The sequence below is a fragment of the Eublepharis macularius genome, chromosome 3, assembly GCF_028583425.1.
Source record: "Eublepharis macularius isolate TG4126 chromosome 3, MPM_Emac_v1.0, whole genome shotgun sequence".
NCBI classification, from domain to species: domain Eukaryota; kingdom Metazoa; phylum Chordata; class Lepidosauria; order Squamata; family Eublepharidae; genus Eublepharis; species Eublepharis macularius.
In genome coordinates, this window is record NC_072792.1 from 99,579,805 (window position 1) to 99,605,710 (window position 25,906).

Sequence of the window (25,906 nt, forward strand, 5' to 3'; positions counted from 1 at the left end):
TGCATTCAGCCACTCATCGGGGAAACCCTCAACAAGCAGCTGATTCAGGGGTTTAAATTCCCCTTTCTGTGCCGCTGCACAGTGGCAGGGAAACAAGCATTTAACCTCCTTGACCCAAAGCTTCCTGAAGCTATGCAAATAGCTTTGGGAATCGGGGTTTCCGAAATGGACCCAGCATTTGCAAGGGTATTTAGGGTGGTTTCAGGAGGAATGGATCTATGAAAATCTGTGATTTGATAACTGTTTGTTTGTTTGTTTGTTTGTTTGTTTGTTTGTTTGTTTGTTTGTTTGTTTGTTTGTTTGTTTGTTTGTTTGAAATTTGTATTCTGCCCTCCCCACATGCAGGCTCAGGGCAGATAACAACATATTAAAAATACAATGAAAAAATCATGTTCATTAAAAACAACACATTTAAAACAGGATGGTGGACAGCCTTCACAGGGAGGGTTAAGATTTATACACCCCGTTTTTTCCAGGCCAGCAGAGGCCCAGCCTCAGCCATATGCCTGGCGGAACAACTCTGTCTTGCAGGCCCAGCAAAAAGATAGTAGGTCCTGCCGGGCCCTGATTTCAGCACATTTCAAATTATAACTTGAATCATTAGCTTTGTATTTCATTACAGTCTTTTGCTGCAAGTGATATCCTGCAATTTCCAGATCGGGCCCAAGAGCAGACCTGTATAGATGCTGTTTTGGTGGGAAGGCATGACCCCATTATGTGACTTGGTTTTGTGATTCTGCATTGTGAGCCTTATCCCTACACTTAGCAATAGTTAGTACTGAATCCCATTCCCTTGGACTTATTCCTCTTTCCATGTTCCCAGGTCAAATTTCCTACTCCCAAGTGGAAAAGAACAATTTGCTTTTAGTATTGAGTTTTCTGCACCTCTCTTACTCTAGACTGCTCTAACTTGTTCTTCCATTTCTAGAAGTTTGGGAGAGAGGGTGTTTGAGATTTGCCCTTTGGTAACCATTTGTTGGTTGCTGCTGGGTAGGTTGTGTGGAATTTGGGGGACCTTAGAAATCTACAGTGACTAAGAAAGATGCTTAGCAGGTAGGATGGCAAGCTCAGAATTTCCCAGCTTCTCAAATTCTATAGTTAGTGTACAAGGGTCTAAGGGTTTGACCAACAAATGAACTACCATACTTTTAGTCCCCTATCAGAATTTTGAAGCTACAGATTGTTTTTGAGTTGTATTCTTCATCAGGGAGTTTAAAGGACCTTTCTCCTTCCTTTTTTCATTTTTTGGTCTCACCTGAAATTTCATCACTTTCCATAACTACTCAAGCTACGCTTTCGCCTTGGCTGTTCTTAGAAATCCATCCAGCTTTGCCTCTGTTGCTGCCTTCCTATGTTTGTCAGATTATAAAGTGTTACTCCCACTTACTCCATGCTTCAATGCTTCTTTTTATCCTGTGAAGAATTTTTTCAAAACCTCCTGCTTCCAAGGAATCTTTTGCAGTCCCACTACCATTATTCTGAACATGCTCTGTGGAACAATCCTGAGCATGCTGGGCTATATTAGCATGTGGTCCAAAGGACTTTTGTTACATTTTTGCTTCCTGTATCCTGTGAATAAATGTTCCATAATTGCTTCTCATTGCATTATGCACAAAAGGAAAAAAATATCCCTCTGGTAATATCTACAAGTGATAGTTATCTCAGCAGTTATTTTCCCCTGATCTTTCCAAGGTTCTACAAACAAACTGCATGTCCAACATAAATCAAACCTACCCCACATACCAACAGTTGGCTTCATTTCACAAGGTCAGATGTTGTTAAAAATGTTTCCTTCAATGACCTATGTTCAGGTTTTCACATTAGTCTTCTATTGGTCAATTACACATTAACCATAAAACAGGATGAGATTCTTTGTTGCCAGTGTCCCTTTTATCATGCGAAATGGTAATGGAGGGAAGTGTGGGATTAACTCTGAACAGTTCTGCTCTCTGATTCCATATTCACAACCACTACCTTGGATTAGAATCACTGTTCTACAAATACATTTTCATTGATTGAAAAGAAAAACAAAACCTTTAACCAAACTGTTTTCATCACTGCGGGGGTGGGGGGAGTGTTAGGGTCAATTATTCCTTTTTCAGTGATCTTGAATATGCACCCTGAGATATTTGAACAGGGTTAAGGGAGAAAGGTGTTCAAAAGGAAGGGGTGTGTGTGTACCAGAATGCAAGCCCTTTAGAAAATAGGATATACAAGAGCCTCATGTCCAGTGGGCCTTGCATTGTGTGAAGAGGTATTCATTTAAGCAGAGGCATCTCAGTGAGTGAATTCTGCTGGAGGAATGCTACAAAAGGTCAGTTCCTTAATCAAGCTTCTGTTTAACTGGCGACTTCTATAGTTTTGTGCTCAGATCCATAACTTATTCTCACTATAAATGACCTTTTAAAGGATTTTGAAAGAACTTCCTTTACAAACATTTTTTTTTCCAGAATGTGTTGTAGGATGTCCAAAGTTTGTTGAAATCAATGCTTTGGGGCTGACAGTAGCTGCCCTAAGTAGCTATGACCAGAACATGCGAGCAGCAGCATACTATGTCCTGGGCTCTTTTCGCTTTCACCTTGAAGGGGCTCGATTTCGAGAACAAAAGCAGGTAAGACTATATTAACTTTTACTACTGTGAGTACACAGTGGTTTGGACTCCAACTCTTGCAAAAGTAAAACTTTTGGTGGAAACATCTGTCAAGACACTGTCTTGCTAATTTTCTTTTGTAATCTATGTGAATGTACATCTGTCCCTAAATGTGCAGTTTCTGTAGTGACCTAACATATACATGTTATTTTCATATTAGAATATGAACTTGTATCAAATTTGTACCTTTCACCTCGCCACTTTACCTGATTTGTGATACAAGAGCATTCTTTTGTAGTTGGGTTTGTATTATAACTTTTAGACCATGGCTTGGGCCTGCCTGTATTTCTGTGAGTGCTCAGGGGCGCAATTTTTGCCCTATCTTCAAAGAACAGCATTTGAGGGGATATTTAGGGTGGCTTTAGGAGGAAGAGATCTGTGAAAATTACCTTCTCACCTTGCACCTGCAGAAATCTAGGCAAGGTGATCATGAAAGTATATGATTAACTTCTCTTCTGCTGCAGTTTCTATGAGGAAAGTCTTGTGTTGTCATGCAAAGATGGATTCTGTGGATGAAATCTGACAGCTGCCAGTGGGATTCTAAAACCTGTTTTCTAATTTTTTTAATTCTTTTGCTCTCATGTTACAGTTGCTTTACCTTATGGATGTTGTGCAAAATGGAATCATACAACCAAATTTCAGATTTACTTTCCCTTTAACACTCTATATTGCTAGAGTAGCCCAACACATGCTGAAGCCAGGTACTGTAGAACAAGCTATACTTTGTTTCTCAATCAATGATTATCTAAGGAAGTACGAAATATTAGGCTGTGGAGGGATGTTAACTTTTTTGTTTGAACAAACAACAATGGCTTGTAATGAATGGTACTTTTCTAGTCAGTTTTTCATGCCAGCATCTACTCTGTGTGTATGTGTGTAAGATTGCATAATTTTAATGAAAATTAGATTTAATGAGAAAATGAAAATGAACATTCATTTATGTGATTTGTTTTATAAGAATTTTAGAGTTTGCTATGCAGTAAAAGATGTAAAAATGAGAATATAAAATTCAATTTCTTCTGTGTACATAATTGAATTTGCATATTTGCATACTTATTTTTCCTCATGCTACAATAATTACTCTGTCTTCTTCACAGAAGAGCATATGTACACAAAGCTGAACAAGTTCCTTCTTTCACACCAAGACTTGGATTTGAAGAAAGTGCCAGGATTTTTTCGGCTTTTCTACAGTTTTGATGTAGAGGTAATGTAATTGTCCTATCTTGCTTTATCCTTCCCTTCTTCCAAAGGTGGTATGTATTGTTCTCTCCTCCACCATTTTATCTTTGTGAAAAACCTGGCCGGGGGTAGGGTATCTGAGAGAGTGGGTGCTGATTCTAGCTACTCAGTGAGGTTCAAGGCAGAGAGGAGATTTTAATTTGAGTGTCATCAGCCCTAGGCTGACATGTTAAATACTATACCACACTGGCTGGCTTTGCTGCATGAATGGCCATTCCTAAATACTGTGATTGTTTGCGTACTATTCCATGTACAGATAATTTTGTACTGAAAATATATCTGTCAAGAGGTTTTGAAAATCTTGGTGTAATTCATACCATTAAAGCCCAACATTACTTGTCTTCATGCTTAAATATTATCCTCACTAATTTTCTCCTTCTGCTACTGCACTGCTGCTTGCAAAATATAATTCAATATTCTGTAAGTCACATTGAATTTGTTTTAAAAATCATGAAAATTGAGTATGTTTCTTTATGTGTTTAGTTTTGAATCGCATAAACCAACATGCAACCAAATTTTATCATTGTGGTCCAAAATATGAACATCTCCAATCATATGCCAAGTGCAGATTGACCAGAAGCCCTTGGAATCCTAGTGAGGGCATTGTACAAAAAGTGCTACTGCAGCTGGGATCCCTGGCTTTAGATTGTGAGATGCTCTTAGTAAAAAGTTTGGGCTTCACCACTGTAACCTCCTACTGGGTCTCGTGATACTATCTTAAACAAAATTTAGTTTTTTGTATGCATTTGCAACATATTTTTCTGTCATCTTTTCCCCCCTTCTCCTACCTTCTGAAACATCTGTTCATTGGAGATATGAATCTGGTGAGCAGTTGAAATAAAATGGAAAAGAAGTACAGTACAATGTGTTTGGTTTTTATATGTTTGTATTCCTATTTGAATATTGTATTACAAATTTTAATATTTATATTTATACTATTTTGATAGTGTTTTTATATGTGTGCTGTATACACCCTTGAGCACTGAATATGGCAGAGAGGCGGTGTATAAGTTAAATAACATAAATAAATAAAAATTTATTGTTTCATCTTCTTGATTGTTTTTCTCTGTCCTCCAGCACAAATTGGAACGGAAATGGGTTCTAGCAATTATTGGGGAAGGACTCCGAGATAAATACTGCTATACGCTGTATGATTATCAGAGGATTTTCCATGTCATTCTTTCTTTCTTCCACAGTCCACTGTGTGATGAAGCTACCCAGGTAAAATATAACAGAAACACATAGACACCTCAAAATCAGCTTTTCATTTAAAACAAAAGGGGTATTGGGTAATTGTTTTTCTATTATTTCATTCAACCAGATATGGGAGACTGAATTTGATTAGATCCTCTTTATATCTTGCCAAATTTGAGACTGAGATCTCATATTTATTTATAGGAATTTAAGATAGAACCCAACTATTATATCAGATTTAGTTTTCCTATAAACCAATGAAAGAATTTGCAAATCAGATACAGATTTAGTGCTGAATATTAATAATAGTAGCCTAAATCATGATAACATTTTTTTAAAAAAGAGTCTGTATATCAGTGATGAAATCATCGGGGCATTCCAATTATGAGAAAAAGGAGGGGGTCTCATTACATTTAAAAGGGGGGGTTCTTTACGCTAAACTGTAAATTATTTTCTTTTAGGAATGAATGATTTAACTCTGTAAGTATAGTGTCACCCTGATATTGTAATTATAAATAGGTAATTAGGCTGTGTGTACTGGACATAGACTTTGGAAATCTATATGCTGAGAATGTGCAAGATATAAATATTTTAAATAAGTGATGACTTAAATTCAACAACCTGTCAGCAGAAGGTGTTGATTATTGTGCATGTTCTCCTTCTCCCATCAGTCCTTCTGACCCCAAGAAAGGTGCTTCCTAGGATCATGGAACCTTTGTGGACTAATACATGTGGGCCAGGGGATGGCAGTGAGGAGGAGGGAAGAGGCAAAATTGAGTCAGCAGAGCTGATATTTTCAGGAGAGAAGTGATTTCTCCTTCCCCCTCCGTGGTGCAGCCTCTCAATCTGCAGGGCTATATGTCCACATGGTTGACTGAGGTCAGAAAGAACTGATGGGTAGAAAGGAAAAATCTGCATTCCTTGCACAATGAATCCCTGGATCCATGCCAAATATTGTGTCTTTAATTATGAAGTAAAAACACACTTGTGTCTTGCAAAATGCACACCGGCCTTTACCTTGCCTGGTTTCTTTTTGTTAGAAATGAGAGGCACGGCTTAGCTCCAGCAAAATGGGATGTGGAAGGCATGACTTCATTTATACCCAAGTACATTAGGTGATAGTAAGAACAGGCACACACATGATCCAGTTCAGAGCATGCACAGAGTTTTCCCATGGTTGTGCTTGGCATGACATGGCAAGGATCCCTGCCTCTCACATGTGTATCCAGCAGCTGGACTGTTGTATACAGGTTGCTAACATCCAGATTAAGTAAGACTGCAGCTGAATGGGAACTACTAGTTGAGGTATCCAGGAGGCCACTATTCAGACGTCCTTCTACTTTTCTTGGTATGTTGCCTGATAGGATTGGGGGGGGGGGGACACCACTGTCTTTCTCCTAGAAGCTATGATTGAACAGAAGTTAGGGCATGTGTGCCAAGCTATATTTCCCAGGCCTTGTGCATAAGGCTGGATTATGCCCATACTTGCAAGATAATTGGGTAACAATTCCAGAGTGATAGCCTTTGTTGCAGGAGAAACAATGACAAGTCTTGTAGTACTTGGATTTGCAGATCATTAGATGTAATTGCACTGCTTTTAAAGGTTTTAAAAGCTTAAAAGTTTGGCTTTGTCTAAGTAGATGTTTAATGTAACAGAATGAACCTGTTTTCTGTTTCAGTATCAGATTCTGGGAATACTACAAAATGCTGCCTGCATCTCCAAAGCTGCCTATGAGCTAATAAGAGACCACAGCCTTTTAACATGGCTATTATTCATTCTACAGAAAAGGTACATATCTTGGTAAACTGAGATTTCCTAGGCTAGTAAGGCATGATCAGGATACAGTTGGAATGTTCCCTATTTTCCTGATGAACTTGAGGATGAGAGAGAGAGGAGAAAATGTAGAGAACTGGCACCCTGTCCAGGAGAAGAGGAACAATGTCCAAAGCCTGCTCTGATACAGAATTTTTGGTGCTAGGTATTTCTTGCAAAGAGTACGAGTGCCACTTCTGGAGTGTCCCTGACAGCTGGAGTGGTACAAATTTTTAAAGGACCATTCATGGGCAGTCATTCGATCGTGATGATTGGGATGTAGTTTTGTGTAGCCCAAAATGTGAGCAGATACAGTTGTAAACTCCATTACTATGCTTACTTTTTTAACTTCCTAGAGTGACTTTCCAACCCCTGTTGTATTTTTTGGGGCAGAATGTATAGAGAAGTGGCTGTATAACTTTGTCCTCTTAAGACTGCCACCTGTGCAATAGTAAATAGTGTCCTCCAAGTACAGCCAGTTCCTACTTAGTTTGCTTTCTGTAAATAAAAAGTATTTAGGGTATAAAGCGACCCCAAAAATCTATGCATTTTGCCATTCGGGTACTTTTTTTATCACAAAAAAAAATATCACAAGTTTATTAAGAAAACACTAATGTAGGAAACTATTTTTAGGCTCTGGAAAGATACAGCCCCTTCATTTAAAAAAAAGTTTTGTAAAGAAACCATATTGGTGTGAGTTATTAAATATGCAAATGGGGAGGGGTGGATGAATGCAAAAGAAACATCTTGCCTCACATCAAAATGTCTTTTCAAGCTCTGCATGTTTTAGTCCTATGAAACACAATTTCTGCAACCACAATTTTGTGTGTGTGTGGAATTCTGCTTCCCAAAGATGCATTGGAATTTGGCTTGGAATAGTAATGTGGCTCAAATGCAATATGTATAAAGTTTTTTTAAACAGAGTATTCGAGGAGTAATGCCCCCCATACTATATGTATTTGTGTGTGTGTTAATTTATATTTTTCAGGTTTTTAGAAAACAAGATGTTAAACAATGTAATCTTGTTAGTCCATACCCTGTGGGTTACTAATTTGGGAGACAAACAAAAGAGACTTCTAGAGAATCAGAAGTTCCTTCCCCTCCAACTTATCAATGAATTTCTACATGTTCTAATAACGTTACTGAAATACATCCGGCAAGTATCATCACTGTGTTTTAAATTGAAATGTAGTTGCATTGTTGTTTGATATTGTTGTATTAAATGTTTTAATACCTAGCATGAGCTCTGTATATGGCAATGGCAAATCACCTCTGCTCATCACTTGCCTTCAGAACCATGACTTGACTGCACACTTTACCTTATGAGCACTGATCAATTAATCTTTTGCTCTTAATTATTAATATCAATAAACCACCATCCTTATTTATTTAGAAAGTTTTGCTGCTGAGTAATTTGCAAAGATCTAAGTATCCTAGTGTTCATTTTAGTTTTATGTTATTAACAATTTCCTACTCAGTTGGAGCCTGACTTCATGCATTTTCTGAGCATTAAATGCGGAGAATTCCCTTTTGGACTGGTCTGTTATCTTCTCAAAATATGCATCACCTAGTGTAGTTTCTGAACTTCTTTGTTCTCAGTAGATTTTAACTGTTGCTTATTCCAGATCTGTTTTCCTTGGAGTAATTCTAATAATAGCAAAATATTGCATCTGATGTTGTTTCTTTTCACTGTCCAGCATTTCAATTAGTCCGATCCTACACACACTTATATTTACTTGTCATCTGAGGTTATTGCTGTCCAAAAAACCAATTACTGGTAAAACACACATGTAGCTTTTTATATTTGTTTTCCATATTTCTGCACTCCAGCAAAGGTACCACACAGTGATAAAACCTGATGTGAGCCTTCTTTAGGCAAAAAAGAATATGTATCTAGCACTTGAATAGCCCTGGCTTGGTAAACTACGTGTAGAGCAGAAAAAGAATGTCTTCAAAAGTGATAAATCTGGATTAACAACTTGTGCCAAACTAGTAAATGAGCTGATTTTTTGTGAAAAGCAGCTCCTACCAAATCTGTGATTTGATAACAAATTATAACTTGAATCATTAGCTTTATATTTCATTACTGTCTTTTGCTGTAAGTGATATCCTTTAGTTTGTCTTGTTTTCAACAAGTATGAAATTAACCACCATGTTGCTTCCTAACAAACAAAAATGGTATCTGTTGAAAAAAATGAATTGAAGTTTAAAGTTTTTGCTGCTATTTTAGTTGAGGTCTTTGAGTAACATTTGATCATGTAAATTTTTTTTAAAATGTCTTTCTGCCAAGTAGAACCAACTTGGATTTTGCCCAGCTGATTCAGTTTTTCAACGTATTAAGTTCCATATTAGAATACCGTGCAGTAGTGATTGAGGCCTTCAAAGAAATGGGCAGATTTACTGTGAATGAGCATGTCCTTTCCAACAAAGATATTCTGTTACTCTTGCACAAGTGGAGCATAATTAGTAAAGATGTGAAACTTCAAGATGATCTGCAAACAATTGCTCAACAATACCAAGTTAAAGAATTGCTTAGTAAGTTGCAAACATATTCTTGGTCTGCAGTTTTCTACTGAATTCTAATTTGAAATATTGAGAGTTTCTGAGCCAGATTCCTAAGAACATCAGAAGAGCCCTTCTGGATCAGACCAGTCATCTGTCTAGTTCACCATTGGTACTCTCAGGTTTGGTACTGTGCATATGGAGACTCCATTTAGTCATGGTTTGTGGCAGTCGCTACATTCATGGGTGGGGAATGCCACAATTTAAAGTTCTATCTTCAGCCGAGTTACACCCTTCTAAATTCAAGCTTGCTTAGGATGGTGCTGTTAATTACTCAGCAGCACTTCCTTTTGTTTGTCTTGAATCTCTTGTCCATGAATTTCATGGGGTGTCCCTGAGTTCCAGCATTTTGGAAGAGGGAGTCCCTAACCTGTTACCTCCATGCTTTCAGGTTTGGTGGGAGAGGGAGGATTGAAAAAGGACTGAGAAAACCTAACTTGGTTTTACAGAGGTACATTTCGCACTCGGTTTTTAGAGCGCGTTTGTACCTGTTCCACATCCCATGTTTGCAAGGTTTTCACACTTAAAAGCAGTCATGGGATGCAGTCCCGCTTTTTGTCCGCTGTATCCCCGATTTTTCCCCCTGCGGACATACCCCGATGTTTTTTTAAGTTCACTGCCGACTGGCAGCTGGCCCGCATTTTGCTAATGTGAACACTTTTGCCCCCTTTTTGCTTCTCTCCCCCCCCTCTCCGTTTCCCTGGGAGCTGATTGGTTTGTGCAGAATTAACCACTCCCACCCTCCTCAGCTCTCTGAACTCCTTGTCCACCATTTTTTTTAGTAAAGCGAGCTGAGGGTCATAAGGCTGCTTCTTCGTTGGTTTCCTTCCTCCCGGTATGCATGCTGTTTTATTTTTTTTCAAAAGCCAGGAATGATTCCTAAGCTTGCTGCTAATTCCCTGCTAGCTTTAAAATCAAGGAAAGTGTTAAATAGCTGCTTTCTCCTTCCTCCCTTAGGGTATGCACACACATTCTTTTTTTTTTTTAAAGACAAGAATGGGTTGCAACGTTGTAATGTTCCTGCACTTTCTTCCGGGCTTTAAAATCAAGGAACGTGTTAAATAGCTGCTTTCTCCTTCCTCCCTTAGGGTATGCACACATTTTTTTTTTTTTAAAGACAAGAATGGGTTGCAACGTTGTAATGTTCCTGCACTTTCTTCCTGGCTTTAAAAGCCAGGAAAGGATTAAATGGCTGCTTTTCCCTCCCTCCCAGGCATGGTTCAGACTTTGCCAAAGAGGGGAAAAAAACCCAAGCATTTTGCACAGCCCTTTGTAAACAAGCCTCTGCTTCCTGGGAGGAGATGAATCGGCAGCATTTTAACCCTTTCCTGGCTTGATTTAAAAAAATGAGAGTGGTACATGTTTTCCCCCAGAACTCTGCCACCAATTGCCTCTCCAGTGGGCAGGGGACAGCCCAATCAGCAAAAAGGGGAGAAGGGTTCCAACATTGCAACGTTACTACGCATGCTCAATTTTTTTTAAAAAAGTGTGATGTGAATTGCAAAGCCCCAAAAGCCCAAAATTGCACCGAGGTTTTGAAATGAAGCACAGACACCAAATCGAAATTGCAGTGGACAGTGTGAAATGAACAGGTGCAATGCCGAAGCCACTGCGATTGGGGCGAATGCTCATAAATGGCGGTTTAAACCGTAAGTGCGAAAAGGGCCAGAGAGTGTGCATATAAGCCAGCTCATTTCTGAACTTCCTTAAAAAAAAAAAAGCCTTTCCTGAGAGGAAAAGGGAGTAAGACTTGTTGAGTTATTAATGTTAGTTTAAAATACTTGGTCTGAGACTGAAGGTAAATATTATTTGTTGGTGGCACCTGATGTAAAATCTATGAAGTTATAGTAATATGAAGACCAATATTAGCTTAAACTCAAATGTTTTCCAGATCTGATGTGGAATTTTCAGTGATTGAGTTATAGTTGATGAATTGGGATTTCATAAAATACTTTTCAGAACTTCTGTCACATTTGTTTCAGATTTCTATAATCCTATTCCTATTATACTGTTTATTAGTTTTCTCATCCTATTGACTGCATTGACTTACATTGTCTAATCTCCCTCAAGTCTTGGTGAGAAAGGCAGATTATAAATAAATAAGGTTGAATTTTTAACCCAATACTTGATAGGTTATGATCATAAACTACTACAGTCTCCCCTCCCCTCCCATTTTTTAAAATAAATAAATACAGGGTTCATTCCCATTTCTTTAAAAAAAATACATTTCATTGCTTCGTTATCCAGAAAGATTTCTTACAATCTTTTTAAAAATTGTGGGTTTTTTTTTCCACTGCAGAAAATATTAAAGAGAAAAACAAAGCACAAGTACCTTTTCGAACATCATCAGAATTTGTTCAGAAGATGAATGATGCTGAAACAGACCCAGATCCAGCTTTTCAGTGCAATCCACTTGATTTAGTGGAATGCAGATCTCCCATGAGATTGGTTCTGATACACTGGAAGCCTGTGTTTCCAAATATTTCAGGAAAACTTTCAAAAGAGCACAGTGGATATGGCAATCCTGGTCTTTCATGTAAGATTGCTTACTTAGTATTCAGATGGTTGGTGAAGTCCCTGGTTGACAGCCACTCCCACAAACAAGATGTACTTTTGACTTTCAAGTGGTTTAAAAATTGCATTTTAGCAAATACCACTGTGGTACAAGAGATTATTAAGGATGACGCTCTGAAAAGCAGTATATTTAAGCTTTACTGCAACTTTCATGATCCCAGTGAAGACAAGACTTTGGACCTGAATGACCTCTCTCTGCTTAATACAATCATGCTTCATTTAATGGATTCTCAGGTCCTGATGAAAAATAAATTTCTTGTGACTGTGAAAAGGTTCTGCCTCTCTGCAATGGAAGAGAATGACACAATGAAGAAAGGTAAATTTTGGCACAAAAGTAGAAGGGAAGCTGTGCTCCATTAAATTTTTGGGAAACTGCCCTTTACTTATAATACAGAATTAACTAATGATAAAGAACAGGGAACCCCAGGATTGTTGAATCTGTGGGCACTGGCTGAGTTTAATCACAAAATGTTGGGAGGTTCCAAACCAGGGGTTTTCCATGAGGAAGGCAGCAGTTTCTAAATGGGTGATCCCAGCAGATACAAAGGCATCCTGGGCTTCTCTGAAGTACCTCCTACTCCAGTGAAATGGACAGGATAGGTTCTTTGCTTTAGGGAATAAGGTAATGGACGCTAGGAAATACTTTAGAGTTATAGCCCCCCTCGGCACCATGTTGAAGACCACTGATTTTAGAACATTGATTTGAGGAAATTAAATAAACCTGTGCTGGCTGGCACAGAGTGTAGTTGGTAATAATAAAGTTTGTGCTATTGATGTTAATTTTTTTCTGTATTAATATATTCTAACTATCTCAGGCACCTATTAAAGAAAATGGTACAGATCCCTCTATGAAACACTAGTGTCATGAAAGATGATAAAATCCCTGCCATTTGAAAAGATGCCAAGTAAAAGAATAATAGAGATATGTCTTCATTACTTTGTTGAAACAGAACTCTTCTGATTGTGACTATGTTTTTCTTATTTCCTAGCTGCAGGCATATTCCTCACATCTCTGTATATTAGAGATATTTGGCTGGGAGCACAGCAATTAGATATGTTTATAACTCATGTTAAACTGATCTGTGGAGCAAGCAATGGAGAACAAAATGGTGACAGTCACAGAATGGGAGAACCTGAAGAAGCTATGGTTTCTCTGTGTAAAAACATTTATTCATATTTAATTCTTCCTAATTCCTTGCAATCTTAAATATCTGGTTTCTAAGCTATCCTGTATGCATCTACATAGATTCAAAGGATTTTTTAAAATTCTCCTGTAAAAAGTAAGTTTTGAGCTGCCTTAAAACGATGCCATATATAAGACAATGCTGGATTTTGAAAAAATATTTTTGGCTACTTTTTTCATAAGGTATCAAAAGTAACATATTATGGCTGTTTTATATATTACTACTAGTGAGCAAAATTTCACTTACTTAAAGATAGACAAGTTAATTGCAGTTGTGCCTGTACTAAAACTAAAACCAAAATGGCATGGACTAACAAAGTGTTGGTAACACCCAAAAACTTTTAAATGATGTCTTGACATCAGTAAAATGTTACCATTTCCTTGAACAGAGTTGTTTTGTATGTGAATAAATTACCATTAAAGCTTTCATTCTGTGATATCCTGAGAATTAAGGGGCTGGGCTTTCTTATATGTTCTAATTATTTCAGTGGAGTTTAGATAGAAAGCTTTCAGTGGATCATTCAAATAGGGTGTTGTTATATGGGAATATTATTTCTAGGCACAGTTTAATGTGGGAACAGAGGGTTATATGGGAATATTGTTTCTAGGCACAATTTAATGTGGAAACAGAGAACATTGTATGGACAGAAGAGTGTATTTGATCCATGTTGAGTCTTCAACTCTGATTAATGGGTTTAAGAATGTGAATTTAACCTTGTATATATATATGTATTTATATGCTTTTTCAATAAATTATGGTAAAACCCAATGCGTAAACCAGTTTTCCTTTGATAGTACTACATTCAGTAATAGACTTGTATAGCTGACATTGTACAACTGTTTTAACATTATTTTAATGTCAGAGTTCTAGCCTGTATCACAGGGCTTACAATCTAAAGGCTGTGTTGTTGGAGGAAAGACATCAAAACCACACAGAAATATATTCCTTTATGTGTAAAATGCTCAGTATCAGCAATAATTGCCCCAGCTCAGCCAAAAGATGTGCCCTTCTGCAAGTGGAAAACGAGGTTTAGACTCAGATAATTAAATCAACCATTTAAAGCAAAGTTTCTATACATTAGGATTCTTACCTGAATTAGGAAATTAGGATTCTTTCCTGAAACTCTAACACCAGCCTAGTTTAACAAAAAAACCCACACAAATATGAAAATAAAACCTAGAAAGACCTGTTTTAAAAATCTTTTTAAAAAAGAATTTTTAAAGACCATGGTGCTAAGCAAATAAACAGCAGCAGCCCAATTCTTGCAGTCATAGCAGGTGGCCAGTAAGACAAGCTTGGCTATGATTTTCTACAGGACTAGGTTGCAAGTGATCTTTTGCTCTTGCTAACAAATTGCAGTATAACAAAATAGACATGATAAGCTGGCACAATTGCATTCTTGATTGAACGAGATCCGAAGAATAGTCGAGGTCACGAAGTCCGAAGTCAAAAGCCAAGCAATCAGTCAGAATAAAGCACGAAGCACAAAAAAGCACAGAGCAACGAAGCTCACGTTCTCTCCAAGCGGCGGCAAGGGAGAACTGAGGGAAGGGGCCGTTGGTCGCTGGAGGATCACGTGACCGTTTGGGCGGGAAAACGGTCGCTGAGGCGCGCGACAAACGGCCCCTTCGGAGCCATGGAAGCTCTAGAAAATTCTCCGGCGGCTGGCCTGCGCCTGCGCAGTCCCATGTGTGGAGGCACAGAAGAACGAAGATGAACATTTAATTGTAGTCAAAAATAGACTGTCAATAATTTGACTTGTCAATCGACCAGCATGCCAATTTGAATGGGTGAAGAAAAAGGAAAAAATATGTGGGGTCTACTTAAGCCCCTAAACACTAAGGGCTTATTTTGAGGGGGAACGCCCCAGAACAGTGTTCCAGCAGCTCTGAAATCTGCCCATGTAATTCCTTCCTCCTTCGGCCCTGAAGGCTCTGCAGAGGATGCTAAGCTGCTTTGAGTTCATTCAGCTTTCTTTTCATTCCTCTGTGTGTGTGTGTGAGAGAGAGAGAGAGAGAGAGAGCAGACAGTGCTCAGGCCTGGCGTGGGTTCTGCAGAGGAGGCTAAGCTGCTTTGAGTTCATTCTACTTTCTTTTCATGGGGGTGGGAGCTGTGTGTTCTGCTTTAAGTTCATTCTGCTCTCTTTTCATTGGGGGTGTGTGTGTGGTGTGTGTGTGTGTCTCTCTCTCTCTCTCTCTCTCTCTCTCTCTTTTATTCTTTAGTTGACTGAAGTTGACATTGTTATGGTTCCCACAGCTGTTGAATGCAGATTGGTTCTGTGTTAGTTAAATATATCAGTTATGGTTATTTGCATTCGTTAAAATATCAGTTATGGTTATTCCAGTTTTATGCTAGGAATGCATAGCTGTGTCCAAGTGACAGAAGGCTTTCATCAATATATTAATCAGCATATAGGTGTTCTTATGTCTTAATAGCTGTAACTCAAATGGTTCTCCCCACTCTCAGCTGATTAACATCACTGAAATTTCAGTGGACATATGGGTGTCTGGAACATTGGAATATTTATGAGCATTTCACAACGTCACAACAACTTAGCCATTGGTAAGGTAGAGTTGGCAGGCAACATAAAAAAGCCATTTTAAACTAAGTATAAATCTAATGCATCTAAAGTTGAGTATCTTCTTTTGAATTGTTCCAGTAAAGCAAAACCACTGAAAATTTGAAAATTCAATATTCATTAGATTAGGCATTTCAGACTCTACGGAATTTTCAGAAAGAATTTTTGATTTTTTTTTCTACACTGGCAGAGGGAATCTGTTAGAATTTAGATTTGTGAGATGGGTTTTGGATTTTTAGAGGCCCCCTCCTTGCATATTTTAAAATATGATTCCAAAGAAATGAAATGTTTGGGAAAGGGAATGGAAGATTTCACTTTTTGTAGAAGATACAGAAAGGAAAAAAAACCTTTCTCATAACAGTGTAATTTTCCAAGCTTACATTTATCTTGTCGTAATGCATTGCACTGGGTTCTGGCAGGTGGTGTCACTTCCGGAAGTGATGTCATCACGCATTTCCAGGAGCGCGCACATGTGGTAATAGAGAGTTCCACCACCTCTTTTCCCAGAAAAAAGCCTTGCATATAGTAACATGTTGAATGAGCTTTTCATCTGTGAGGGAGAATTTCGAAATCATTCTCCACTCCCATCCCTCCCACAATTTCTCCCAGGCCACCAGTTTCTGCCATTCTATTTCTGTACACGACTTAAACTTGAATCTTCTGTTTCTTCCACTTGGTTTTCTGTAAGGGTTCGTCCAGCATGGTTAGTAACCACATCTTGATGTTTATTTTTTGAATAATTCCATGGAAATGTTTTGTGTGGTCTTCCATTCCTGTGAAGAAAAATTTGCTAAGCTGAGTTTGAATATTCGTTATTAGGGACTACCCAAGATCAATAATGGCTACCAACTCACAGCTTATCTGCCACAAATGCTCTTTCCCCGCAATGTATACCTGCAAGAGAGCATGTTCTAAAGTGAAGTATTGGGGTGGAGGGACAGATCAACACCAACTATGCTTAAAAAACCTCTGTCGTATATAGAAATTCCATAACAGACATAAATAAATTACCAGACATGTTAACATCTAGATTAAACTACTTCAATGTGCTCTATGCAGAGCTCCCCTTCTGGTATGGAATCCTATTGAGTAGATGACAGGGACCATATCCTTCCAGTTTTGTTCCACTACACAGGCTCCCAATCAGCTTCCAGACCCAAGTCAAAGTGCTAGTACTGACTTTTAAAGTAATAGGCTAGATGAGGATGAACAAGCTAAAGCTTAATCCTGACAAGACAAAGATTCTCTGGGTTAAAAGAGAGGCTGACCAGTGATGTGAGATCTCTCCTGTCTTGGATGTGGTTACCCTTGCCTGAAAAGTCAGGTTCACCGCTTAGGGAGTACTGCTTGACTCAGCGATCACTTTAGAAAGCCAGCGAGCATTTGCTCAGCTGCATCTATTCCTGGTTCAGTCGGATCTAGCCACAGTGATCCACGCTTTAGTTACATCTCAATTGGACTATTGCAATGCACTCTATTTGGGCTACCCTTGAAGACTGTTCTGAAGCTGCAGCTAGTGCAGTCTAATGCTAGACTGCCGGTTGGGGTCAGCTATCAGGAATATGTGACCCCAAATATTACAGCAATTACACTGGCTACCAAAATGCTCCTGAGCCTAGTTCGTGTTGGTTCTATCCTTTAAAGCCCTACATGGCTTGGGATCAGGGTGTCTGAAAGACCATTTTCTCCTATACATTCCTGCCAAGGAAGGAGTTAAGATTACAGGGAGAGGTCCTCCTGATTATCCCATCAACCAAAGAAACTTAGTTGTTGGCACATGGGAGAGGGCCTTTTTGCTGACAGCCCCACAATTATGGAACAATTCCCACATGGAAGTGCACCTCCCCCCCCCCACACACACACATGTTCAGGAGGCAGCTGAAGAATTTTTACTTGGAATAGCTTTTGTTTAGCTGCTTTTTAATGTATGGATAGTTTTAAACTGTGTTTTTAATGTAATTTTATGTTTGTTTTTGTTTTATATTGTAAACTGTCTTGAGTACATCTAGGTGGAAAGCCAGCTAATAAATGCCTTAAATAAATATACAGCTTGGGACCTTAAGGACCATCTACTACCATATGAACCTATTTGATCACTCTGGTCATCTTCAGGGGCCCTTCTTTGGGTACTGTCAGGGGAAAATCTGAACATGGGCCTTCTCAATTGTGATACCAAAACTACGAAGAGTAATCTGTTCCCTTCATCATTATTTTCTGCCAGCAGGTGAAGATATATTTGTTTGGCGTTCTCTCACTGACCCTTCTTCTATGTATTTTAATTGTGTTTAATTGTTCTATTCAATTGGTGTATAATGTGTATTTTTAAAAGCTATTTTAATGGTTTTGAATGTCTGCTACCCTGTGACGCTGTTGGGTAGAAAAGCAGCATTAAAATGGGCTAAATAAATTATGTATCAGCTGAGCTGAGGGTTTCCTAGTTACAGGAATTTGGAAAAACATCAGTCTAAAGCAGTGGTTCTCAAACTTAAAGGTTGTGACCAAAAAGCTGGGCCATGACTTTCTTGCAGGTGAATCACAAGATCAGGAGTAAGGAAGAGTGTAGTATGTTTCCTCCATACACAGAAATTCCAGTTTCAGTAGGAGAGGGTGGTATTAAGTGGCTGCCAAAAGCCTTTGGGGAAATGGCAAGATTTTATGACTGATTTTTAAAAGGAGAGTTCGCATCAGGCTGCAGGTAGTGGAGCTAGCGAAGCAAAGGTCATGGACAGCAATGTATTAGCATGCATGAGATAAGAGGGGGTGCTGTGGAAGAGTTTGAAAGTAAGACAAGGAATATGTACTGCATCCAAGAGCAGACAGGAAGCCAGGGTAGGGAAGGAGGGATGCTGCATGGTCAGAGCAACGAAAGGGGTGAAATAGTAGTTTGACTCTGAGGAAGTGTGTGCAAGATGGATTATATAAGACAAACATGGTAAACTGCAAACATCTAAAACGCAGCCAAGTGTAATGGGGTAAAATCTAAAGTATGATAGTAATAACATAGCCAGAGCATTTTTGTTCCTAAATTATTCAAGTTAGCTAGGGTGCTTCATAAACCAAATTCAGTATTTCTTAGGCTCCTACAAGCTTGGGCTTTCTCTCGTATACAGTACAAAAAGCTCCTTACTTACTTTATTGATGTATAACCAGTCTGAGAGATGCAGAACAAAATAAAGAAGAGAAATGCCACAAAAGCAGCAAGTCCAATCCAAAAGGCTATAACAATTGAATCTGTTGAAATAAATATAGCATGTAGTGTATCTGGTTGATCTAAGAGCATTTAAAATGCTTTTTTAAACTAAAAATTGCAGCATCTACAGAAAGCTTTTTTTCATTTTGTACACAGCTGAACTACAGTGGGATGTACGTGGGAAGACGTCTTGGCAAATATACTCTTTCCAAAAATCCTACCTAAGATGACATTTATTTTGGTATTTCACAGCCTTCGCAAGATTGTCAGTAGTCTGTTAATCAATCACTCATCCCTCTTAATAAACAAATATTTATGCAACATAATTAATGCCACCTTTGAAAAACTAAAACCTAGGACTGTTCAGATGAATACCAATATATTACTTTAGTTTAACATGTATAAGTGGTTGATATTATTTAAAATTTAATATTTAATTTATATATTTACAGTATTTATAATCCACCTTGTCACTGAGACTCAAGGCAGATTACACAGTGTAGTTCAATGCAATCAACAGTTGAGGTATTCAATAAACAATACTATAGAGTATAGATTGAAGAAATTTGAAAACAAAGCTGATACAGCTGAAACAATGCTGAAGCAAAACAAGCAATTTGACATAACATAATAAATGATAGTAGGAGGCAAGCTTTCATTTACTACAATTATTTAAAATTTCAAATCTAGTTATTTTATACCAAATGCAATAAAATATTGCATTTTAGAAATGTCAATTTGGCATTGTGTGTTAATAAAAGCTATGATGTGACTCATTATCACAAAACCCAGTCTAGAGGAGCCAGCCTGCATACACATGTATATAGACTGAATGATCAGAAAAAGGCTCTAGCAGAAACGGGGGAGGGTGGAGCACAATTCTTTGTAAAATGTGTTTAAAATTAATGGACTTAGACTGGAGAAACTCTGCATAGGGTTGCACAGACAATCCTGCATCAGCCGTAAAAACAGCTCTCCTCAAGCTGTTGGCATATCATAGGTGGGTGTAGAAAGATTAATGCTGTGGGTTCACAGATCTATATTACATAATTCCCTATAGTTAATCCCTATGATAAAACTGTTTTATATTTGAAAGAGTTAGGACTTTTTCCTCTTTTTGTCTAACTTTTCATCTATGAATAAGAAGCATGAAGTAATACTTACATCTGTGCGCCTTCAGCTTTGTTGCATCAACTGAGGGTAAATCGAGATAGCCCATGTAATATTCGTACGACCAAACATAATCCAGTGAATTTGTTGTGTTAGCCATTTCAGTAGTGCATCTCAGCCAGTTCAGAACTCTAACATGAACATATCTTTTTGTGAAACTGTTTTTGGGTATTGCCTAAATGGATTGTGTAAAGTTGCAGAATGTTTCTTTCATCTAGTGATTCTCAAGGACTGCTTAGACACCAGATACCATTCAGCAGCAGCGAGGGTCAGCCTATGATGACAGCTGATTGATGACAAAATGACAAATGTAATTATCTTTTGCCTATGTACTAGCTGTAGCTCATTCTATAAAAAAGCACTATAAAAGATACCAAAAAAACCCAGCGAAGATGTGAAAGAAAATCTTTGCAATAAATAACTAGCAGCATAACCAGGTGTGGTGTAGTGCTTAAAGAATTGGATTAGGATTTAGGTTCCAATCCCTGCTCATCATCAAACCCAAGGGTGTCCTTGGGCCAATCATTCTCTCTTAGCTTAACTGGTTGTTGTAAGGATAAAATGGATAACTGTGGAACCATGTACACCACCTTGGGCTCCTTCAAAGAAAAGCAGGCTAAAGAGTAATAAACAATGAAGTACTTAAGAGGACAGGGAAGTACAAAGGCATGGTATAGCCATCTCATCAGATCTCAAAAGCTATGTGGGGTCAGTACTTGGATGGGTGACAACCACCAAGGAAGACTCTACAGAGAAAGGCAATGGCAAGTGGATGGGTTGGGGGCCCAATTGGAGGCTATTATTAATCAATCAATGAGCTCCAGAGTTTTCCCTGGAGCGCTAAAGGAAGCTGTGGTGAGGCCTCCTGAAAAAAACCATCTTTGGACCCCACCGATCCATCCAGTTACTGACCAGTCTCGAACTTCATGTTTCTGGGGAAGGTGATTGAGTGGGCGGTGGCGGAACAGCTGCAGGTTTTCCAGAAGGATTCTTCCATCCTGGACCCATTCCAGTCTGGTTTCTGCCCGGGACATGGGATGAAGACAGTGCCGGTCGCCCTCATGGACGAGCTTTGCAGACGCCTGGATCGAGGCGGGTCAGTGCTGCTGATCGTTGGATCTTTCAGCAGCGTTTGACACAGTTGACTATGAACTGTTGACCCACCGCCTCATCGAGGTGGGGATCCGATGGGCTGCCTTGCAGTGGTTTGTCTCCTTTCTCCACGGTCGGGGACAGAAGGTGGCGCTTGGGGAGAGCTTATCTGCACATCCTTGGTGTGCGGCATTCCACAAAGAGTGATACTTTCCCCTTTGTTATTCAACCTGTACATGCGCCCCCTTGCCCAGTTGGTGCGAAGTTTCGGACTGGGTTGTCACCAATATGCAGATGACACCCAGTTGTATCTGCTGATGGGCGGCCAGCCTGACTCTGTCCTTGATGTCCTAGTAAAAGCTTTGGAGGCTGTAGCTGGAGGGTAAAGCAGAGCCGGCTGAAGTTGAACCCGGTAAAGACGGAGGTCCTGTACTTGGGCTGGGGATTGCCAGATTTGGGAATCCAGCCCCTGGCCTTTGATGGGGCACCGCTAGTGCCTGCTTCATCAGTCTGGAGTAGAGATAGCCACAGAACAAAAAAACCTGAACCATATTATTCATGGTTCGTAGCATTCCATGGAACATTGAACCATGAACTTCGGACCTTTTCCCAGTTCGTGGTTCGTTGTTCCGTGGCATATCTCTACAGAGCTGTTCCACCAGGCGTTCGGTGGTTGAAGGGGGCGATGCCATGTCGGCCTTCCACCTTTGGGGGGGGGGTTCTCCCCACCATTGCACTTGGTTAATTTATTTCAATATTGTTTTGTATGTTGATTTTAGTATTGTTGTTTTCTTGTTTTTATTGATTTTAACTTGTTCACTGCCCAGAGCCCCTGAGGATGGGTGGCATATAAATTGAAATATAAATAAATAGAATAAAATTTCAATCGCCTTGCACTGACTGCTGAAGCTGATGCGGGGCGTTTGAAACAGACAGCTTCTTTCTTCTGCTGCCTGGTAGCAGAAGAAAGAATCTGTCATTTCACAGCCCCCACGCTGGTTCCAGCAAGGGGTCTATGAAATGACAGCTTCTTTCTCCTGCTGCTGGGGCTGTCAGTTTGACAGCCCCCGCACTGTTCCAGCACAGGGTCTGTGAAACAGACAAACTGATAGCCTGGGCAGCAGGAGAACGAGGCTGTCAGTTTCATAGACCCCGTGCCGGTTTCAGCCCATCAGCGGAACCCCACACAGGGTCTGTGAAACTGACAGCCCCTTTCTCCTGTGCAGGGGCTGTCAGTTTCACAGACCCCCACACTGGGTTCAACCAATGGGCTAAAACTGGCGCGGAGTCTGTGAAACTCCAAACCCAGCCATGGAATGGCTGGAAAAACTCGTTTGTCCCGTAAACATGCGTTCCCACGGAATGCGTGTTTCGGTGCAAACAAACCAGCCATTCCGTATGGAATTTTGTTCCATGGTTCGTTTTGTGCCCATCTCTAGTCTGGAGTCTCGGATACTGGATTCCTCCTTATCAATGGAGGGCCAGGTCACAGCAGCTGCCCAGTCTGCATTTTTCCATCTTCGACAGGCCAGACAGCTTGCGCCCTATCTGTCGACCCATGACCTAACTACAGTGATCCATGCAACAGTTACCTCCAGAATAGGCTACTGTAACTCGCTCTATGCAGGGCTTCCCTTGGGTCTAACCCGGAAATTAGTGGGTCCAGAATGCTGCTGCAAGTGTCCTGATGGGCTCACCATACAGGGCACATTACTTCCATCCTGCAACAGCTGCACGGGCTCATCAAATTCTAGATTAGGTTAAAGGTTTAATGCCCTAAATGGACTGGGACCAGCATACCTGCAGGACCGTCTCTCCCCGGAGAGCATTAAGATCAGCAAATAAGAACTTACTGGTGGTCCCTGGCCCCAGGGAGGCCCGGCTAGCCTCGACCAGGGCCAGGGCATTTTCAGTCCTGGCCGCAACCTGGTGGAACTCTCTGTCAGAGGACTCCCATGCCCACCAGGATCTTATATTCTTTTGGCAGGCCTGTAAGACAGATGTTCCGCCAAGTCTATGTTTGAGGCCAGTCTTTGATCGTTTAGAAGCTTTGCTACTGGTCTCTCGCCAGGGGAGCAACGTAATCATCTGCCTCCCTGTAAGTGCAATCACCAGTTTATGATAAACTGTGCCCCCACCCCACCCCTTTGTCCTGCTTTGTTTATATTATGGAGGGGGTCCACCATCTGTATATATTTGTGGTGGTTTTTGGTTTTAAATGTATTTCATATGTTTTAATGCTCATTGAGCATTTTATTGTAACCCGCCCTGAGCCTGTTTCATGGTGAGGACTGGCTAGAAATAAAATGAATGAGTGAATGAATGAGTAAATAAATGAATGAAGAAAGCCACCTTGGCTTCTCACTTGCCTTGACAGCCCCTTGCTGGGGTCACTATAAGCTGATTGTGACTTAACGGCACACACACACACTTAAGAGAACAGTCAGTACTTTTTAAGGGAGCTTCAGTAGCCTGAAAGCTCTGAATACAGTGTGTATAGGTGCACACAGATGCATGCAATATACACTAAATTCCCCCATACCTTTGCACATTCAGAATAATATTGGCAAAGAGCTTAAGTGCATACTAACTGTATGTGCATAGCAGAATTTATTTTTTAATTTATTTTTATTTATAGCCCCTTCTTTTCTCACTGAGACTCAAGGCAGATTACACAGTAATTTAAAAACAAGTATTAAGTCCAATACAGAAATGAAACAGCAGAAACAAGTAAATTGACATATTGAATGATGTGGAAACTCCCAGGAACATATCGGTATCAACAGTATGCAGTATTATTCTAGTTTCCACCCCTCTACCAAAACATCTCTCTGAGCCATTTTTTACAATACAGTTGCCACAAACCCACGTCAAACTCAGGCTTGGGCAGAGCTTCCCCCTACCCCGAGGTAACATCTTCTCCTCTGTAAGCCTATGAAGTTGTATACTGGGCTGGGCAGCCTTTGGTAGCGTGTTTGATTTTAGGCTTCAGAAGTTCTTCTTTGTCCCACCCTTATGAATATTACCATTGGTTACCTAGCCAAGTCTTCATAGGGGATAGATCAAGGGTTTGTGCTTCCCTTTATCAGAAACTGGCACACGAGGCTTGGGGAGATTCAAAAATGTAATTGAAGGTTTATTAACAGAAGTTGAACTTAAAAGGCAGGTAGGCACGTATTTGAACGAAATGACAGAAAGGTTTTGGTATAACAACTTCACTGGTGTGAGGCACAACACATTTGGTTACAGGCTGCTTTTAGAGGTTCACACTGCTTCACAGATGTTACACTTGTCAAGTAAAAGCACAACACGACTTTCCCTCCTCTCTAGACTTATGGGCGCTCCTCAGAGATAGACCCTTCCCAGATCTTGGGCAGGTGTTATAGCTGTGAACTATAATCCGGTTTCTGGCACTGAAGGGGAGACTCCTTGCTACCTCCTTCCATGGCCCTCTATACTTCCCAGATCTATTGAGTCTATGTAGGAGGTTTATGCTGGTTTTCCCCACTTTAGTCCTAGGACTGTAAGTGCTTCACAAAACACACGGGACTTTCTGGCTGACCCTCACTGGTCAAAAGCCAGGCTCCAACCCCCTTCTCACTTAGCAGTTTTTCTCTCTCCAACTCCCAACTGACAGCTTCTCCCAACATTCCATCCCCAACTGCCATTCCAGGCCAGCCACAAGGGGGGAGGAAACCTGTCAATCACAACCCTCTGACTAGGAATCCCAGCATGTAACGCTGAGTTCGTCACAACAGTCCTACTGGGACAGTTTGTATGCAGGTACATTCTTTATGTTAAGGCTATCAGGTGCCATCCCTTTGTCCCCCATTATCTGTGTTCAGTATACACACAAATAAGAGTATACAAGGCTAGGGTTTTACTAAACTGTTGTCCCTCCTTTTCTGCAAGGAGTTCAGGACACTGCATGTTCCTACTCCCACCACATTTTATCCTTGCAACATTCCCGTGAGATAAATTAGGCTGGAGAAAGATGGCCTCCCATAGTCACATTCAGCACAATCTCATTTGGCTCCATGTCTTCAAGTCCAACACTCTCACCACTATAATTATTTTTATTTATTTAGTGTATTTTTATCCCACTCTCCCTCTAAGCAGCTTTGGGGAGTATACACCATTCTTCCCTTCTTCCTTTTATTCTGTCACAACAGCCTAATCAATGGCGCAAGGGCACTTTACAGCAGAGTGACGATTTGAAGCACTTTCCCTTATCGTAGTCTCAAACCACTGTACCAAATAACATCGTATAAAATTAGCAACGATGTTCATTATAAGAACTTTAACTCCCTAACAAGAAATACTGCCTACGTCCAGTCTAAGAAGCTATGGGAATAACTAGCTAAACTTTTATTATTTTACATGTATACTAAATCCTCCAGTACTTTCCACTGCTAGCCTGTTTTTTTTAAAAGTATGTACGGAAGCGCGCGTGGTATACCAGATTTACACACAATCTGTTAATAAACCGCCTCAATAGAATCAAATCCTATAAAGGCTTATTCAGAAACAAGTCCTACTGAACTTGAACGCCCTTGTAAGGCAGCAGCCCTAAAACAGCGACCTTCAGCCAATAGCACGAGGCAGCCTCGGAGCTCATCCGGCTCTGTGCGCCTTCCTTCCCCTCACCAATTCGACGAGC

The 25,906-nt window shown here is 40.0% G+C and overlaps 2 protein-coding genes across 2 annotated transcripts in view; one reads left to right on the forward strand and one right to left on the reverse strand.

Moving 5' to 3' along the window:
* URB1 (URB1 ribosome biogenesis homolog) overlaps positions 1-13,974 on the forward strand; it is an 81,307-nt gene extending 67,333 nt beyond the window's left edge. The window contains exons 31-39 of the mRNA XM_054973596.1: positions 2,451-2,611; positions 3,240-3,351; positions 3,748-3,854; positions 4,967-5,110; positions 6,763-6,872; positions 7,885-8,052; positions 9,190-9,431; positions 11,758-12,348; positions 13,022-13,974. Coding sequence (XP_054829571.1) covers positions 2,451-2,611; positions 3,240-3,351; positions 3,748-3,854; positions 4,967-5,110; positions 6,763-6,872; positions 7,885-8,052; positions 9,190-9,431; positions 11,758-12,348; positions 13,022-13,239 — 1,853 coding nt within the window. The 3' untranslated portion in view covers positions 13,240-13,974. The remainder of the gene's footprint in view (positions 1-2,450; positions 2,612-3,239; positions 3,352-3,747; positions 3,855-4,966; positions 5,111-6,762; positions 6,873-7,884; positions 8,053-9,189; positions 9,432-11,757; positions 12,349-13,021) is intronic.
* A 2,448-nt stretch (positions 13,975-16,422) lies between these two features.
* MRAP (melanocortin 2 receptor accessory protein) lies at positions 16,423-21,938 on the reverse strand. The gene is made up of 4 exons (XM_054974410.1): positions 21,789-21,938; positions 20,149-20,329; positions 18,926-19,025; positions 16,423-16,567 (listed from the first exon to the last, which is right to left on the reverse strand). Exons 1-4 carry the CDS (start codon positions 21,936-21,938, stop codon positions 16,423-16,425), a joined length of 576 nt encoding a protein of 191 aa, XP_054830385.1.
* Between the last annotated feature and the right edge of the window lie 3,968 nt (positions 21,939-25,906).